The 17,060-nt window shown below is 42.4% G+C and overlaps 2 protein-coding genes across 3 annotated transcripts in view; both read left to right on the forward strand.

Moving 5' to 3' along the window:
- Positions 1-553: 553 nt before the first annotated feature.
- Positions 554-12,464, forward strand: LOC109901250 (uncharacterized). Of its 2 annotated transcripts, none has more exons than XM_031836589.1 (6): positions 554-672; positions 1,962-2,186; positions 2,550-5,169; positions 7,308-7,469; positions 7,589-7,700; positions 10,165-12,464. In XM_031836589.1, exons 3-6 carry the CDS (start codon positions 4,957-4,959, stop codon positions 11,118-11,120), a joined length of 1,443 nt encoding a protein of 480 aa, XP_031692449.1. In that variant the 5' UTR covers positions 554-672; positions 1,962-2,186; positions 2,550-4,956; the 3' UTR covers positions 11,121-12,464. The 2 variants fall into 2 exon arrangements, with proteins under 2 accessions (XP_031692449.1, XP_020352882.1); XM_020497293.2 differs by lacking the exon at positions 554-672 and having other exon boundaries at positions 1,432-2,186; positions 2,550-2,680; positions 5,017-5,169.
- Positions 12,465-12,542: 78 nt separating this feature from the next.
- Positions 12,543-17,060, forward strand: part of LOC109901269 (zinc finger protein 37-like) — a 33,748-nt gene continuing 29,230 nt past the window's right edge. Inside the window, exons 1-4 of the mRNA XM_031836592.1 lie at positions 12,543-13,408; positions 13,784-13,914; positions 14,582-14,761; positions 16,577-16,741. The gene's annotated coding sequence lies outside the window, so the exon portion shown is untranslated. The remainder of the gene's footprint in view (positions 13,409-13,783; positions 13,915-14,581; positions 14,762-16,576; positions 16,742-17,060) is intronic.

Raw genomic sequence — 17,060 nt, forward strand, 5'->3', positions numbered from 1 at the left:
AAAGTCTGTTTTTACATCGACTGAGAAAGACAATTCTTCAATGTATTTGAAATAAAATCCAGCTCTCTCCCTTTAGATAACTCAGCGTGAAAGGTTAAAATATCATTCTCTGATCCAGTGGAAACGTGATAAAATAGGCTTACCTGATTACTTCTTATCCCTTGCTCAAATAGCCTACAGCTGTGTCTGTCTCAGAGTTTCTTGAGCCAATGAGCTTAAGGGCCCCAAATATTTTATACAATGTTGCAATATTGCTAGCACGGGCTTCGGGCTGGACCCAAGTTAATATACTGGACAAATATATAACTGAATATAACTGAAACATGCCAACATTTCAGTAAAAAATATTTTACTGAGTTACAGTTCATATAAGGAAATCAGTCAATTTAAATAAATTCATTAGACCCTAATCTATGGTTTTCACATGACTGGGCAGGGAGGCAGCCATGGGTGGAGCCAGGCCCAGGCCCAGCCAATCAGCGTAAGTTATCCCCCGCAAAAGGGCTTTGTTACAGACATAAATATTCCTCAGCATCCACCCTCAGACTATTCCATAGGTGAAGAAGCTGGATGTTGAGGTCCTGGGCTGCCATGGTTACACATGGTCTGCGTTCGTAAGGCCTGTTGGACGTGATGCAAAATTCTCTAAAACAACGTTGGAGGCAGTTTATGGTAGAGAAATTATTATTCAATTCTTTGGCAACAGCTCTGGTGGACATTCCTGCAGTCAGCACGGTGGATGGATTATCTTGGCAAAGGAGAAATGCTCTGGTCTAAGGCAATGCATATTAACTCCTACACAATTAAGCATTTCTTGCAGTAAAATGTATACATCAAATTACATTTTGACTTTGGAACCGGAATGGAGAAATATAGTTAAATACTGTCTGTAGAGGTGCTATTTTTTTTAGCATCATAAAAGCTGATAGGGCTTAAAACATGTTTCAAAAAACAAATAAAGCAACACCTCAGGGCACAACGCCTCACCCTTATGTGACCTACTTGTTGTACTGACATGTATGTGTAACTGATAGACGCACACACTACATGTTAAACGGATGTAAATTGTTAAGACTTGTCTAATGTATTTGTCCCTGTGTCGGACCCCATTAAGACTAGCTGTCGCCATTGGCGTTGGCTAATGTGGATCCAAGTAAATCACATCAAAAATATGCATCCAAGCCGAACGGAAGTCTTATCAGAAACATCTTGGTCGTTTTCCATTTCCTTACAACCGTGTGTCATTTGGAAATTTTGCACAAATCTTTTTCATTTTCTTACTGGGCTTTGCTCAGCGAAAGAAGCAGAGATGTCAGTGAAAAATTCACCCATTGAAACATTGATTCCATCATTTATGACATTCTGTTGAGCAAGGGTTTATTTCGTCTTCTAGGGCAACATATCAAAATCAAGTTTAGGTCAAATATTTTTTTTTTGCAGTTATTGTGGGTGTTGCGAAATGATTGTAATATGACAGGAGACAAGCTACATGTACACCATTTTACGTTGACTAACAAATACCCTACCAAAATGTCGGAAATTATAAGTAGAAACAGATCTAAATTAGGATCGGGTGCAGGCCTCCGATTTTCACTTTATCTGCGGTTGCAGATAAGTTATTAGCAATTGGGGGTGCGGCTGAACCACACACCACCAGCGAGCGTACCCTTTTCATTTACCACACCCTTTGAGCTATGACGCAGTTTCTCTTCGGTGTAAACGGAAGTGAACAATGAACATTTCCACGTTAACGTTTTTTTAATTGTTGTTGTTTAACACCATGGAACTCAAAATATTATACATGTAACCGCACTGCATCACATACTTAGCCCATGTAGTCTTTAATTCGCGTTGGATAGAGGACTTGGTTTTATGTATGTTGTTATCTAGCTAGGTAACGCTAGCTAGCGGATAACGTTAGCTAACAATGGCTAACTGTATGGTTTTTCACTCTCAAATAGCATCTATCATGGAGGTGCTAGCAAATGCAGCCGTGGCAGAGATTTGTAAACTCGTAGACGACGACTATGCAGAGTTTCGTTTGGAAATTTCTCAAAGCCAGAAAGAAAACCGGACATTACGGAGAAAACTACAGCTACTTGAACTGAAGGTGTCACGGGAACGCATACTACCCAGTCGTCCCAGCAGTGTCAAAATTCTTGACCGATACAGAAGCATAGCAAGAGGTACGTTTCCCGTCACAGTTCATAGATAGCTTAGTGCCAGTCTCCCCTTTCCTCTCTGTGCACGTGTTTATATGTGTTACCCAGAATTGGGTCTTGGTCAGTTTTTGAATAGTGTGCAGTAATTCCTCTGATTACTTATCTTGTGCAAAGACATTCTAGCCAGATACTTGATTTACTGCATTTTCTATTATTTACTCAATGAAAACAGTATAATGCATGGATCATACAATCGATAAATAGTATATTAAGAAGTTATGAGCAGTTACCTTACATCCTTGCCAAATCTTGTCAATAGTGTACAATATACCAATTAGCATTGACATTAGCTAACCAGCACCTCTTTTCCCCCAATCACTCTCTCAGGTGAAGGACATCTCACTGGAGGCCACAGGAGTGTTGTGAAGCCAACAGGACAAAATAGATGGAGAGATGACCAACCAATCACTGTTGATGAGGGGAGTGGAACCTCAACCCAGCATGTTATTGTGATAGAAGTTAGTGTAATAGTGTTGCATAAAAAAATGACTTACTATGTAAATCAAATGTGGCCAGTTTATTTCAGAAAGGCTCCCCTCAGCTATTCACTTGTTTACATGGACATCCTTATTTATCTTCCATAGGGGAGCTTGTGAGATTTCACAATGACATTATCAAATTCTTAAGGGTCAGTAGCCTACATTGGGTGTACAATTATCAATTACAGCATTATTTATTCTGTTGCGAATAATATTTACATTGAACAAAAATATAAATGCAACACAAACTGTTAGTTCCATATTTCATGAGCTGAAATAAATTATCCCTGAAATTTCTAATCTATGGATTTCACAACTGGAAATACAGATCTGGTCACAGATACCTCTAAAAAATGGGCCTCAGGATCTCATGACAATCTTTGTGCATTCAAATTCTACTGACCTCCGTGATGCTGCGTCGGCTCCTGGGCTGCACTGGGGTGGTAGTGAGGTCCTCCGTGGCTACAGGGGGTGCCACTCCAGTCTGGTTGTCTCTGCTGTGTTGTGAGTCCTCTTCTTCAGACCTTTCCAGCTTGACCCCAGGATGTTCGTTGTCTGTAGATTATGCCTGCCCATACACCCACCATGGGGCACTTTGTTCACAACATTGACAGAAAACCGCTCACCTCACGACGCCATACACATGGTCTGTGGTTGTGAGGCTGGTTGGACGTACTGCCAAATTCTCTAAAACAAAGTTGGAGGTGGTTTATGGTAGAGAAATTAACATTTAATTATCTGGCAAAAGCTCTTGTTTGACATTCCTGCAGTCAGCATGCCAATTGCAAACTCCCTCAAACCTTGAGTCATCTGTGGCATTGTGTGACAACTGCACATTTTAGTGGCCTTTTATTGTCCCCAGCACAAGGTGAACCTGTGCAATGACACCTGTCAAGAGGATGGTTTATTTTGGCATAGGAGAAATGCTCACTAACAGGGATGTAAACACATTTGTGCACATTTGAGAGAAAGAAGCTTTGTGTGTGTGTATGGAACATTTCTGGGATATTTTATTTCAGCTCATGGAACATGGGACCAACACTTTCCATGTTGCGTTTGTTCATTGTATAGCAGTACACTCAAAATCTATTACAACAATTCTATTCAATCAAATAAGCCACATAAGCAAATAAGGCATGGCAATTTTTGTTAACTAAATTTGACACGCATTGAACTCCATATAAAAACTCTACACTTAGTGAGCAAAAAAAGAAACACCACCTCCTGGAGAGGAGATTGTATGCCCACTTATCCCTTTAGCGTTGCCTCTTCCTCTCTACTTCAAGTCGCCATGAAGCCGTCACATACATTGTGGGAGGCGCTATTTGTCAAGCAATCATTAGGGTGTTTTTGTTTGACCCATGCAAATGTGGCCAAATATGTGGCTGAAAAAGGAACTAAGTTTGCCACATTTCAAAGGTACAAAATGTAAAGTGATGTGAGACGTCTCGAATTGTACACGTGTTATGTTTCCAGTTTGAGTGTGTGATATGGGGTTATATAAATGTTTATTTTGACATTCATACAGACAAACGTTTATAAACAATAGCAGCTATTTGGACACTGCCATGTTGATCTGTTGGAAAACCACTACAGTGCCTGACTTTTGGCTGTGGCAGATGCACCTCCTGATTTCACTCCTCGACTTGCATCTAGTGGGTTTCTTACCACTCAAACAAGCCCATTGTTGCCTAATGCACCATGAAAGTTGTACTTTCTTGTTCCTCGTTTTGTAGGTTAATAATTTGCATTGTGAAATTCATAAAACGCAGTCATATAAGACAATGTGTTTCCGAGTGAATTTAGTTACCATATACCGGTTTTCAACTTATTTTACGGTCAAAAAGCACAAAGCCGAAAAGTTAGAACTGTTTAATTAGAACTACAACTCCCACCAGAAGTCTTTGTCTTTCAACAGTTTGCCTGTCTAAAAACCTTTTTTCTTTGTTGCCTTTTTAAAAAGTACTGGCTGGCAACGTTCAGTTAAAAGGTTCCAGTGTAATTTAATATAAAAGACATAAAACCGACTAACTAATAGGGTTTTATTGTCCTGTGAGTCCTCAACTCACGCAAGAATATTAACAAGGCTGCTGAGTTGTAGTTCAAATGAGACTAACTTTTGCCAATGTGTCTTACTTCTTGAGCGTCAAATGTTTTTGGATTTGATCAAATTAATACGAATATCATTTTATATATCTTAGGACCGCGTTTTCATGAATTTGATGATATAAGCTTGAAGCCCGTTCAAAAACCATATGGGACTGGAAACAGGAAGTAGGCAGGACTATCATAATACCCTCCTCTCCTTGTGTCAGTCTGCAGATCCTGGGGTCAAGCTGGAAAGGTCTGAAGGAGAGGAGGACCCACAACACAGCAGAGACAACCAGACTGGAGTGGCACCCCCTGTAGCCATGGAGGACCTCACCACCACCCCAGTGCAGCCCAGGAGCCGACGCAGCGTCACGGAGGTCAGTGGAACGCAGAACACCGTCCTCAAGTCAGAGACAGATACAAAGACTTTAGCGGTGTTGGAGCAACTGGGCTGTCCTCCTCCCACCCGCTCAGAGTATCTACTTCACGGTAACCTGAGCCCGAGGACGGTTCTGTCCCACCGGGACTCAGGTGACGCGTTACAGACTGGAAATGATCCATCCTGTTCATATGTTACAGAGATGATACCTGGTGAAATGCCTGTGGGTCTAGATAAACAGACTAATGCAATGAGAGGGGACTGGAACCAGTACAGTAGTAGTGTATACTCTGAAGGGTGCCTAGATAAGAAAGGGGAGGGACTGGTCTTAGATGAGATGACTGTGAAAGTGGAGGGTGACGCTCCTCTGACATGGAATCCAGACGAAACTCACTTAGGAGAACAACACTCACAGGGCAACACCGGTGAATTCTTAGACTACAGGGAATGCGACCCAGTGTCCAAGTTGATGGGGCCTTGTGATTCGCATGGCCGCGTCCTTTTTGATCAGGTATTGAAGTCAAACGACAGGGCTAGGGCCCAGGGAGGGGCCGCAACGTCAGGCAATAGTAAAGCGAAACGGTTCCTCTGCATGTTCTGTAACAAAGGCTTCAGCTGCATCCAGAAGGTGGAGATGCACCAGAGGGTCCACACAGGGGAGAAACCCTTCAGCTGTACCCAGTGTCAGATGCGCTTCGCTGAGGCTGGAAACCTGAAGAGGCACCAGAGGGTCCACACAGGGGAGAAACCGTTCAGCTGCCACCTTTGCCGGGTCAGTTTCTCACACTCATTCAACCTGAAAAGGCACCAGAGGGTCCACACAGGGGAGAACCCGGCCCCCAGTGTGAGAAGAGGTTCTCCCACCAGCTGAAGATGCACCTGAAGGTCCACACGGGAGAGAGGCCCTTTGCCTGTACGCACTGCTGGAAGAGGTTTTCAGGAGATACCTCAGGATACGCCAGCAGAAAAACCATCCCACTCGATAGCTTCTGACGTTTAGATCAAACCCTGCATTAAAGACAAAATATAATTTATTGTTGTTGGCAGAAAATATCCACAGATACATTTTAAATAACGAGAGTAGCACATTTCAATGTTAAATATTGCATCCAGACATTGTGATATAAGGTATATACACTGAGTGTACAAAACATTAAACACCTGCTCTTTCCATAACACTGACCAGGTGAATCCAGGTGAAAGCTACGATCCTTTATTAATATCACTTGTTAAATTAATTTCAAAATCAGTGTAGATGAAGAGGAGGAGACTGGTTAAAGAAGGATTTTTAAGCCTTGAGACAATTGAGACATGGATTGTGCATGTGTGCCATTCAGAGGGTGAACGGGCACGACAAAAGATTTAAGTGACTTTGAACGGGGTATGGTCGTATGTGCCAGGTGCACCGGATTGAGTGTGTCAAGAACTGCAACGCTGCTGGGTACGACAAAAGAAGCTCAGTTTTATGCTCAACAGTTCCCTGTATGTGGGAAGCATTGGAGTCAACATGGGCCAGCGTCCCTGTGGAACGCTTTCGTCACCTTTTAGACTCCATTCCCCGACGAATTGAGGCTGTTCTGAGGGCAAAATGGGGGTGATGCAACTCTATATTAGGAAGGTGTTCCTAATGTTTTGTACACTTAATGTATATGCCTAAAAAGTCTGTTACATAGTGTTTTTACAGTGTAGCCTATATGATGTTCAGTTTCATTATTCCATTCAACTACTTAATTTGAATAAGTTCATGCTGACTCAACCTGTGGTTTTCATGGTGTATTTAAAACTTCTTTGTTTAATAAACATAATGAAAAGTCCCATTTTGTAAGACTTTAATTGAAACTCTTTAGTATACATCTTTCTCCATACACCGACAGCAGTTATAACCAATATACACTTACTACATCTACACGTCAACATAAGTCAGACAAACCTGACTAACCTATCATAGCTGACTCATTTATCCACAACATATTTATGTCCACCATGATGGGTTTAACAGCAATGAAGTCATTCTGTAACTACAGTATAGGACTCCAACGTAGTGGGGATGGGTAAACACTCCATGTTGAAAGTGCGTTTATTATCTGTGTGTACGTACCTGAGGGAGTGTATGTCTGTATCACCTTTCTCTTTCAGGAGGAGGAGGGTCCAGAGGTGCTGCTGGTGAAGGAGGAGGGCAGTGAGGAGGGTCTGGGGAACCCTGAGGAGACTATGGTCATGGAGGACAACCAGACTACACCTCTTGAACACACAGAGGAACCAGCAGAGCAGCACAGGACCACACACAGTCTCCCTGAGGTGAGCCCACTGTAAACTGTCTGAATGGTATTAGGTCAGGTCTCGTATCCACAAAGCCTCTCCATAGCAGGGTGCTCATATCATATTTCTTGACCCAACATCCTCACTGTCTCTCTTAGTCAGTAGACATGGAGGATGGGATGCCTGATCTGCTGCTAGTCAAAGAGGAGGCAGTAGAAGACCGACCAGAGAGCATTGACCTGCTGAGTGGACTAAAGATGGGTGGGCAAGGTAAGGGAGAAATACATATAGCACATTGTCTTTCGCCAGGTGGTGTCACTCCTACGAGACACTAGTTCCTCATAGTACCGGTTTCAATCCAAGTACCAATCCCATTTAGCAAACTCCAGAAAGTGCTGTGGTCAGATAACATGAATATAGAGCTCTTTGGCCACGCATACCAGCGGTGGGTTTGGTGTCGAAAAACAGAAGCATATGATGGTGGATCTTTGATCTTCGATTAATCGGAATGGCCAATTAATTAGGACCGATTTCAAGTTTTCATAACAATCGGAAATCTGTATTTTTGGGGCGCAGATTTAAAAATAATAATAATAATAATAATTTTATGTTATTTTTTTATACCTTCATTTAACTAGGAAAGTCAGTTAAGAACACATTCTTATTTTCAATGACGACCTAGCAACGGTGGGTTAACTGCCTTGTTCAGGGGCAGAAGGACAGATTTTCACCTTGTCAGCTCGGGGGATCCAATCTTGCAACCTTACAGTTAACTAGTCCAACGCAATAACGACCTGCCTCTCTCTCGTTGCACTCCACAAGGAGACTGCCTGTTACGCGAATGCAGTAAGCCAAGGTAAGTTACTAGCTAGCATTAAACTTATCTTATAAAAAATCAATCATAATCACTAGTTAACTACACATGGTTGATGATATTACTAGATATTATCTAGCGTGTCCTGCGTTGCATATAATATGACTGAGCATACAAGTATCTGACTGAGCGGTGGTAGGCAGAAGCAGGTGCGTAAACATTAATTCAAACAGCACTTTCGTGCGTTTTGCCAGCAGCTCTTCGTCGTGCGTCAAGCATTGCTCTGAGCCTTCTAGTAGTTGTTCCCCTTGCTCTGCATGGGTAACGCTGCTTCGATGGTGGCTGTTGTCATTGTGTTCCTGGTTCGAGCGAGGAGAGGGACGGAAGCTATACTGTTACACTGGCAATACTAAAGTGCCTATAAGAACATGAAATACAAATGGTATAGAGGGAAATAGTCCCATAATTCCTATAATAACTACAACCTAAAACTTCTTACCTGGGAATATTGAAGACTCATGTTAAAAGGAACCACCAGCTTTCATATGTTCTCATGTTCTTAGCAAGGAACTTAAACGTTAGCACATATTGCACTTTTATGTTCTTCTCCAACACTTTGTTTTTGCATTATTTAAACCAAATTGAACATGTTTCATTATTTACTTGAGGTTAAATTGATTTTATTGATGCATTATATTAAAGTTAAAATAAGTGTTCATTCAGTATTGTTGTAATTGTCATTATTACAAATTTTTAAAGAATGTTTTTAAAAAGTTGGCCGATTAATCTGTATCGGCTTTTTTGGTCCTCCAATAATCGGTATCGGCGTTGAAAAATCATCGGTCGACCTCTAGTATTTAGCTTCCTTTGGTCCTGGGGCCCCTGTTAAGGTCAACGGCATCATGAACCTTTTTTGCCAAAAACCTTGTTGCCTCTGCCAGGATCTGTAAGTGGATCTTCCAGCAAGACAACCTCAAGCACACATGAAAATCCACAAAAAAATGGTTAATGGACCACAAAATCAACATTTTGCAATGGCCATTTCAGTGTCCGGACTTCAACCCTATTGAAAACCTGTGGTTTGAATTGAAGAGGGCAGTCCATAAGCACAAAGGATATCAAGGATCTGGAAAGATTCTGTATGGAATAATGGTTTATGATCATTCCCAATGTGTTCTCCAATCTCATAAATCATTTTAGAAAAAATCTGTCTTTATCCTCGCAAGGGGAGGGGGCTGGAGTATTGAAAACTGGTGCCAATAACTTTGAAGCCTATAAGAAATTTTATTATTATAGTATTTTTTGCTTATATTTATAATGAGGTGACTGTACATATTAGAACATAATATTGGATGTTCACAATTTTTTTCATTCAAGGTTTATAACAAGATGTCCATTCAATAGTACATGACATCAGAAAAACAAAAGCATGCTATTGTAGGCCGATCAAAATTTTGCAAGTTTGAGCAAGAGCCCTAGCAGTGGAAGCTAGAACTCATGGAATCCCATTGTGATGCTGCGGGACACTATTTGGCATGACATGTTCACCCATACAATTCTTTTTTTCTTTCATGGTTTAATAAAATGTCAATTCAATAACGATTTACAGCAGAAAAACATCTCTACCATACAGCTCAAATGTTAGACGATTTACTCAGAGAATTTAGCATAATTAGAGTGAATAGAATGCCATCACGGCTATGGTCAAAAAGTAGTCACTGCTAATAAATATACCTCAATGTGAATAGTGATGCGCCTGGCTATTCTTTTTTATTCATTCACAAAATTAAATCAATACAACTTATGTTTACATACAAAAACACACATAATGTATGAACTTGACCAGGTAATTGACTTAATCTCCATATGTAGAGTTCTCTGCCATGTTTGTAGAGTAATTTTTTTAACCTCTTCCTGCAGGTGGTTGGCTGGAGGCTAAGAGAGGAGACTGGGTGGCCATCTTGGATTCCCAAACTCAGACAGGTGCAGCCAAGGGCCCAGGGGACAACATCACTGAGCAGGCCAGGACCAGCGGCAACATAGTGGAAGACAGTGGATGGGACAGCGTCCTCAACTCTGGGCTGGTGAACAACACTGTTAACCAGAAACAGACAGTGGAACACAAAACAACATACGAACTTAGTCTCCATGACAACAGACTGGCTGAGACCAGGGGGAGGTGTAGATTTAGTCCACAGGGACAGAGAGGTGTCCGTATGCAGCTGGAGAGAACAGACACAGACTCAGCTAGCGATGCGCCATCCTGCTCCTATAGTTGTGATTCAGAGAGACTGATGGCGCCTCAGGTTACCCCCCTAACAGTTGCTGCCTTCAGCCTGCCTTCTATAGGATCTATCAACTGGAACATGGACCCTGCGACACAGACACTTCCTGGCCTTCATCCTCCTCACACTCTCCTAATGTTAAACCAGACCTCAGGCAGTAGTGCCTCAACACTAAATGGCTACACAAGCCCATTGACAAATGACCGTAGTAGTATTAATGCTGTCAGTCGATCTGGTGGCAAAGAGAAGCGCTTCCCGTGTCCTTTCTGTGGGAAAGCCTTCAGTTTCCCTAAACAGGTGCAGATCCACCAGAGGGTCCACACAGGGGTAAAACCCTTCAGCTGTACCCAGTGTCACATGTGCTTCGCTCAGACTGGTGACCTGAAGAGGCACCAGAGGGTCCACACCGGGGAGAAACCATATAGCTGCCCCCAGTGTGAGAAAAGGTTCTCCCGCAAGCACCAGCTGAATAGGCACCTGAAGGTTCATACAGGAGAGAGGCCATTCGCCTGTACGCAATGCAGGAAGAGGTTCTCAGAGAGGAGCAACCTCAGGATACACCAGCAGAAAGACCATTCCACTCTGACATAGAAAGGAACCGTATCACTCAATACTTTGAGGTTTAGATTAAACCCAGCATTAAAGATAAATAATCATTTTCATTGTTGTCAGCAGAAAAGATCCACAGATGCATTTGGAATGACAGATTTCAGTGTTGAATATTCCTCAATAGAATATTGCATCCAGACATTGTGATATACACTGAGTGTACAAAACATTAAGAATACCTTCCAAATATTTATTTGCACCCCCCATTTTGCCCTCAGAACAGCCTCAATACGTAGGGGCATGGACTCTACAAAGTGTCGAAAGCATTCCACCGGGATGCTGGTTCATATTGACTCCAATTGCTTCCCACAGTCGTGTCAAATTGTCTATGTTCTTTGGCTGGTGGACCATTCTTGATACATATGGGAAACTGTTGAGTGTGAAAAACCCAGTAGCATTGCGGTTCTTGACACAAACTGTTGTGCCCGGCACCTAATACAATACCCCGTTCAAAAGCACTTCAATATTTTGACTTGCCCATTCACCCTCTGAATGGCACACATACACGATTCATGACTCAACTGTCTCAAGGTTAAAAATCCTCCTTTAACCAGTCGCCTCCCCTTCATCTACGCTGATTGATGTGACGACAATAAGAGATCATATTTCTTTCACGTAGTTAGTCTGTCATGGAAAGAACAAGTGTTCATAATGTTTTGTACACAGTCATTTATACACTGAACAAAAATATAAAAATGCAACATGCAACAATTTAAAAGATTTTACTGAGTTATAGAAATCAGTCAATTGAAATAAATGAATTAGGCCCTAATCTATGGATTCACATGACTGGGCAGGGGTGCAGCCATGGGTGGACCTTGGAGGTCAATAGGCCCAGCCAGTCAAAATGAGTTTATCCACACAAAGGGCTGTATTACATACAGAAAATACTCCTCAGCACCCCCTCAGACTATCCTGCAGGCGAAGAAGCCGGATGCCCAGGTCCTGGGCTGGCATGGCTACACGTGGTCTGCGGTTGTGTGGCCGGTTGGACGTACTGCCAAATCCTCTAAAACGAAATGAACATTCAATTGCCTGGCAACAGCTCTGGTGGATATTTCTGCAGTCTGCATGCCAATTGCACACTCCCTCAACTTGAGACATCTGTGCAAGTGTTGTGTGACAAAACTGCACATTTTAAAGTGTCCTTTTATTGGCCCCCAGCACAAGGTGCACCTGTGTAATGGCCATACTGTTTAATCAGTTTCTTGATATGCCACACTTGTCAGGTGGATTGATTATCTTGGCTAAGGAGAAATGCTCACTAACAGGGATGTAAACTAATGTATGCACAGAATGAGAGAAAAGCTTTTTGTGTGTATGGAACATCTCTGGAATCTTTTATTTCAACTCATGAGAGATGGGACCAACACTTTACATGTTGCATTTATTTTTGTTCAGTGTACATAAACTCAGCAACAAAAAAAAACACTTTCTTTTTCAGGACCCTGTCTTCCAAAGATATTTAGATTTTTACTAATTAACTTCACAGATCTTCATTGTGAAGGGTTTAAACACTCTTTCCCATGCTCGTTCAATGAACCATTAATGAATTAACATGCACATGTTGAACGGTCGTTAAGACAGTAACAGCTTGCAGACGGTAGGCAATTGAGATCAGTTATGAAAATTGAGGACACTAGAGGCCTTTCTACTGACACTGAAAAACAAAAGAAAGATGCCCAGGGTCCCTGCTCATCTGCATGAACGTGCCTTAGGCATGCTGCAAGGAGGCATGAGGACTGCAGATGTGGCCAGGGCAATAAATTGCATTGTCCGTACTGCGAGACAACCAAGACAGCGCTACAGGGAGACAGGACGGACAGTTGATCGTCCTCGCAATGGTTGTTGTTATTTAGACGTTTATTAACACCATTTTGGAACTCAATATGACACATTTAACAGCACAGCATCACATACTTACCCCATGTAGACTTTAATTCGCGTTGGAGACTGGACTTGGTTGGTCGGTGTTATTTAGGTAAGGCTAGGTAGCTAGCTGCTAACAATTATGGCTAACTGTATGGTTTTTCACACTCAAATAGCCTCCATCATGGAGGTGCTAGCGAATGCAGCCGTGGCAGAGATCTGTAAACTCGTAGACGACGACTATGAAGTGTTTTGTTTGGACATTTCTCAGAGTCAGAAAGAAAACAGGGCATTGCGGGGGAAACTACAGCTATTGGAACTGAAGGTGGCACGGGAGCGCGTCCTCGCCAGTCGTCCTAGTTGTGACACGATCGTCGACAGACATGGAGGAAGGTCACGAGGTACATGTTGAAAGAAGCTGAGGCTGCGTCTCCTTTCATATTTAGCTCAGCTCCTGTCGCCCGGTTCCCCTCTGCACACGTGTTCAGATGTGTTACCCAGAATTGGGTTTTGGTCAGTTTTTGGGTAAAAAAGTAATAATTCCCTTGATTCCCCTGATTATTTAGACACAAAATCATAGTCTAACTAGATTCTTGATTTAATGATTTTCCTATTATTTAGTCAATGAAAACAATATGCATCAATAAACAGTATATCAAGAAATTGAGAAGTATTACCTTACATCCTCGCCAATTCTAGACAGTGTAAATAAATATACAGCGGAGCATTGACAGTAGCTAACCTAACCACCTCTTTTCCCCCAATGACTCTCTTAGGTGAAAGACATCTCACTGGAGGCCACAGGATCTCTGTGAAGCCAGCAGGTCACAATACATGGAGAGATGACCAACCAATCACTGTTGATGAGGGGGGTGGAACCTCAACCCAGCATGTTATCATGATAGAGGTTTGTGTAATTGTGTTGCATAAAAAATGACAGTTACTTGTTAATTACAGTTACAGTTAAATGTGACCAGTTTATTTCAGAAAGGCTTCCCTCAGCTATTCACTTGCTTACATGTACATCCTCATTTATCTGACATAGGCACCTGAGAGTCAACAAAAAAAGGTTACAAAGAAACATATGTTAACAAATATTTGTATAGAATTTTTGTTATCTATATGTGCACTGTAGTGGCCATTAGGACTCAGTTGATAGTAAATATGAACAGAGGACCTTTATTAACAAGCTCTTATTTAATATGGAAAGAACATATGAATACTCACCGAACTATTCTTGAGATTATAAACAGCTATTAGAAACTATTTGATTATAATTGCACACACTTACCATAAAATGTGCTAGTTGTGATAGCCATTTTGAAGAACCAAAAAGACAGAAGTATGAATATGACACCACCACACGTGATATCATTTAAATGCCCAGAATGTCCTCTCAAATGTACAACAGGACCTGACACAGTGGCATGTATGGCCTTAGATCAAAAACTAATGTCCAAACAGAGAGGGCAAAAATGAATTGCTGAGTCTCAGGAGGATATGGGTGCTTGTGAGACTTCCCTACGACGTTGTTATCCAATTCAACTCATGTACCACCTCTCTTCTTGTGTCAGACTGCAGATACAGAGGCGGCAGGTCCTGGAGGATCGTCTCTGGTCAAGCAGGAGAGGACTGAAGGAGAGGAGGACCCACGACACAGCAGAGACATCCAGACTGGAGCAGCGTCTAGAGCGCCCCCTGTAGCCACGGAGGACCTCACCGCCCAGCCCAGGACCCGACACAGCATCACGGAGGTCAGTGGAACGCAGAACGCCGTCCTCAAGTCAGAGACCGACACAAAGACTTTAACTGTAACACAAAGGCTCTTACACACAGCATCAGACCCAGAGAGACTGGGACTGGGGCCACTGGGCTCTCCTCCTGCTTCAGGCTCAGAGTATTTACCGGTATTTCACCAGAGCCAGGGGACTGTTAATTCCCTTGGAGATGGTGATATATTACACACAGTTGGTGATCTGTCTTGTTCTTACGGTACAGAGATGGACCGTGGCAACATGCCCTTGGGTTTAGAGACACAGACTGATCTGTCTAAAGGGAACTGGAACTGGAACCAGTACAGTAGCAGTATATACTCTGAAGGGTGCCTGGATAATAAAAGGGAGGGTCTCGTCATAGATAAAGTGACTGTGAAAGTTAAGGGTGACGTTCTACCCACATGGAATGCAGATAGTCACCTAGGAAACAGACACTTAGATTATAGGGAAAGCTTGGAGACAAATCCAAATGTGTGCACTTCCGATTTACACAGCCGCGTCCTTTTCGATCAGGTATTGAACTCAAACAACAGGGCTAGAGCCCATGCTAGGGGGGGGGGGGGGGGGGGGGGCAATATCAGGCGGTAATAAAGAGAAACGGTTCCTCTGTGTGTTCTGTAACAAAGGCTTCAGCTGCCCCCAGAAGGTGGAGATCCACCAGAGGTTTCACACAGGGGAGAAATCCTTCAGCTGTACCCAGTGTCACATGCGCTTTGCCCAGGCTGGTGACCTGATGAGGCACCAGAGGGTCCACACAGGGGAGAAACCCTTCGTCTGCCACCTGTGCCGGGCTAGTTTCTCACACTCGTCCAACCTGAAGAGGCACCTGAAGGTCCACACAGGAGAGAGGCTGTACACACTGTGGAAAGAGGTTCTCAGAGAAGTGCTACCTCAGGATACACCAGCATAAAAAGCATTCACTTGATAACATAGATAGTATCTATTCTACTCGATAGCTTCTGACATTTACATCAAACCCTGCATTAAAGACAATTTTGAATAAAAAGAGTAACAGATCTCAGTGTAGAATATTCCTGGGTAGAATATTACATCCAGACATTGTGTGATATATATAAGCCTAAAAAGTCTGTTACATATTGTGTTTGTACTGTGTAGGATATATGATGTTCACAAATGCCTATTTCATTACTTCCATTTGACTACTCTTTTTTTTCCAATACACTTCAATGAGAATATAATTTCAGTTTGAGTTCATGCAGATTTTTTGTTGATGGGTGTATGTGTGGTTTACATAGTGTATTTAATACATCTTTATGTTTAATAAACACATGGGAATTTCCATTGACTCTCTTTAGTATACATCACTTCTGATCTCACCCTATTCTAAATATACCTACACATACCCACATGCTAACAAACCTCTACTGTACATGTCATAATAGTTTAGTCATGTTTGTCTTTTGATTACTTTTGCCTTATCATAGCTGACTTATATTTACCCACAACATCATAGTTATGTCCACCATGATGAGTTTAACTACTTCTGTAACTACTCTATAGGACTCAAACATAGTGGGGATGGGTAAATGTTGAAAGTGTTTTATCTGTGTGTGCGTGTGTAACACAGGAGGCTGGTGAGAGGATGGCTCATAATGGCTGGAATGGAGTCAATGGAATGGTATCAACCACACCCATGTGTTTGATTCCATTCCATTTACTCCATTGCAGCCATTACTATAGGCCTCCTCAATTCAGGTGCCACCAGCTGCCTCTGATGTGTATGTACCTGAGGGAGTGTATGTCTGTGTAATCTGTATCACCTCTCTCCTCTAGGAGGAGGAGGGTCCAGAGGTGCTTTTGGTGAAGGAGGAGGGGTGTGGGGAGGATTTGGGGGACCTTGAGGCGACCATGGTCATGGAGGACAACCAGACTACACCTCCTCCTGAACCCACAGAGGAACCAGCTGAGCAGCACAGGACCACATACAGTCTCACTGAGGTGAGCCCACTGTAAACTACTGTCTGAATGGTATTTGTTCAGGGCCCTTATCCACAGTGCCTAGAGTTGTACCTTTTAGATCATAATGAATACCTCTATATAGACAGGTGGGGACCTGATCCTAGATCAGCACTCCTACTCTGAGACTCTTTGTGGATATGGGCCCAGGTCTTGATTAATTTCGTCTTACGTGTTAGACCATGTCATTGAATTATCAAACCATTAAAGAGTGGCAAGTAATCAAATCAACTAACATGTTTGCATAGTATCAAATTACATTTTTACATTTAGATTTTAGTAAATTAGCAGACACTCTTAT

Source organism: Oncorhynchus kisutch, linkage group LG12 (genome assembly GCF_002021735.2).
Source record: "Oncorhynchus kisutch isolate 150728-3 linkage group LG12, Okis_V2, whole genome shotgun sequence".
NCBI classification, from domain to species: Eukaryota; Metazoa; Chordata; class Actinopteri; order Salmoniformes; family Salmonidae; genus Oncorhynchus; species Oncorhynchus kisutch.

Coding starts and splice junctions, on each gene's coding strand:
- LOC109901250 (XM_020497293.2), top strand. CDS start 1,928: ATGGCTAACTGTATGGTTTTTCACTCTCAAATAGCATCTATCATGGAG. Junction 7,470..7,588: donor CCACACACAGTCTCCCTGAG/GTGAGCCCACTG, acceptor TGTCTCTCTTAG/TCAGTAGACATGGAGGATGG. Junction 7,701..10,164: donor ACTAAAGATGGGTGGGCAAG/GTAAGGGAGAAA, acceptor CTCTTCCTGCAG/GTGGTTGGCTGGAGGCTAAG.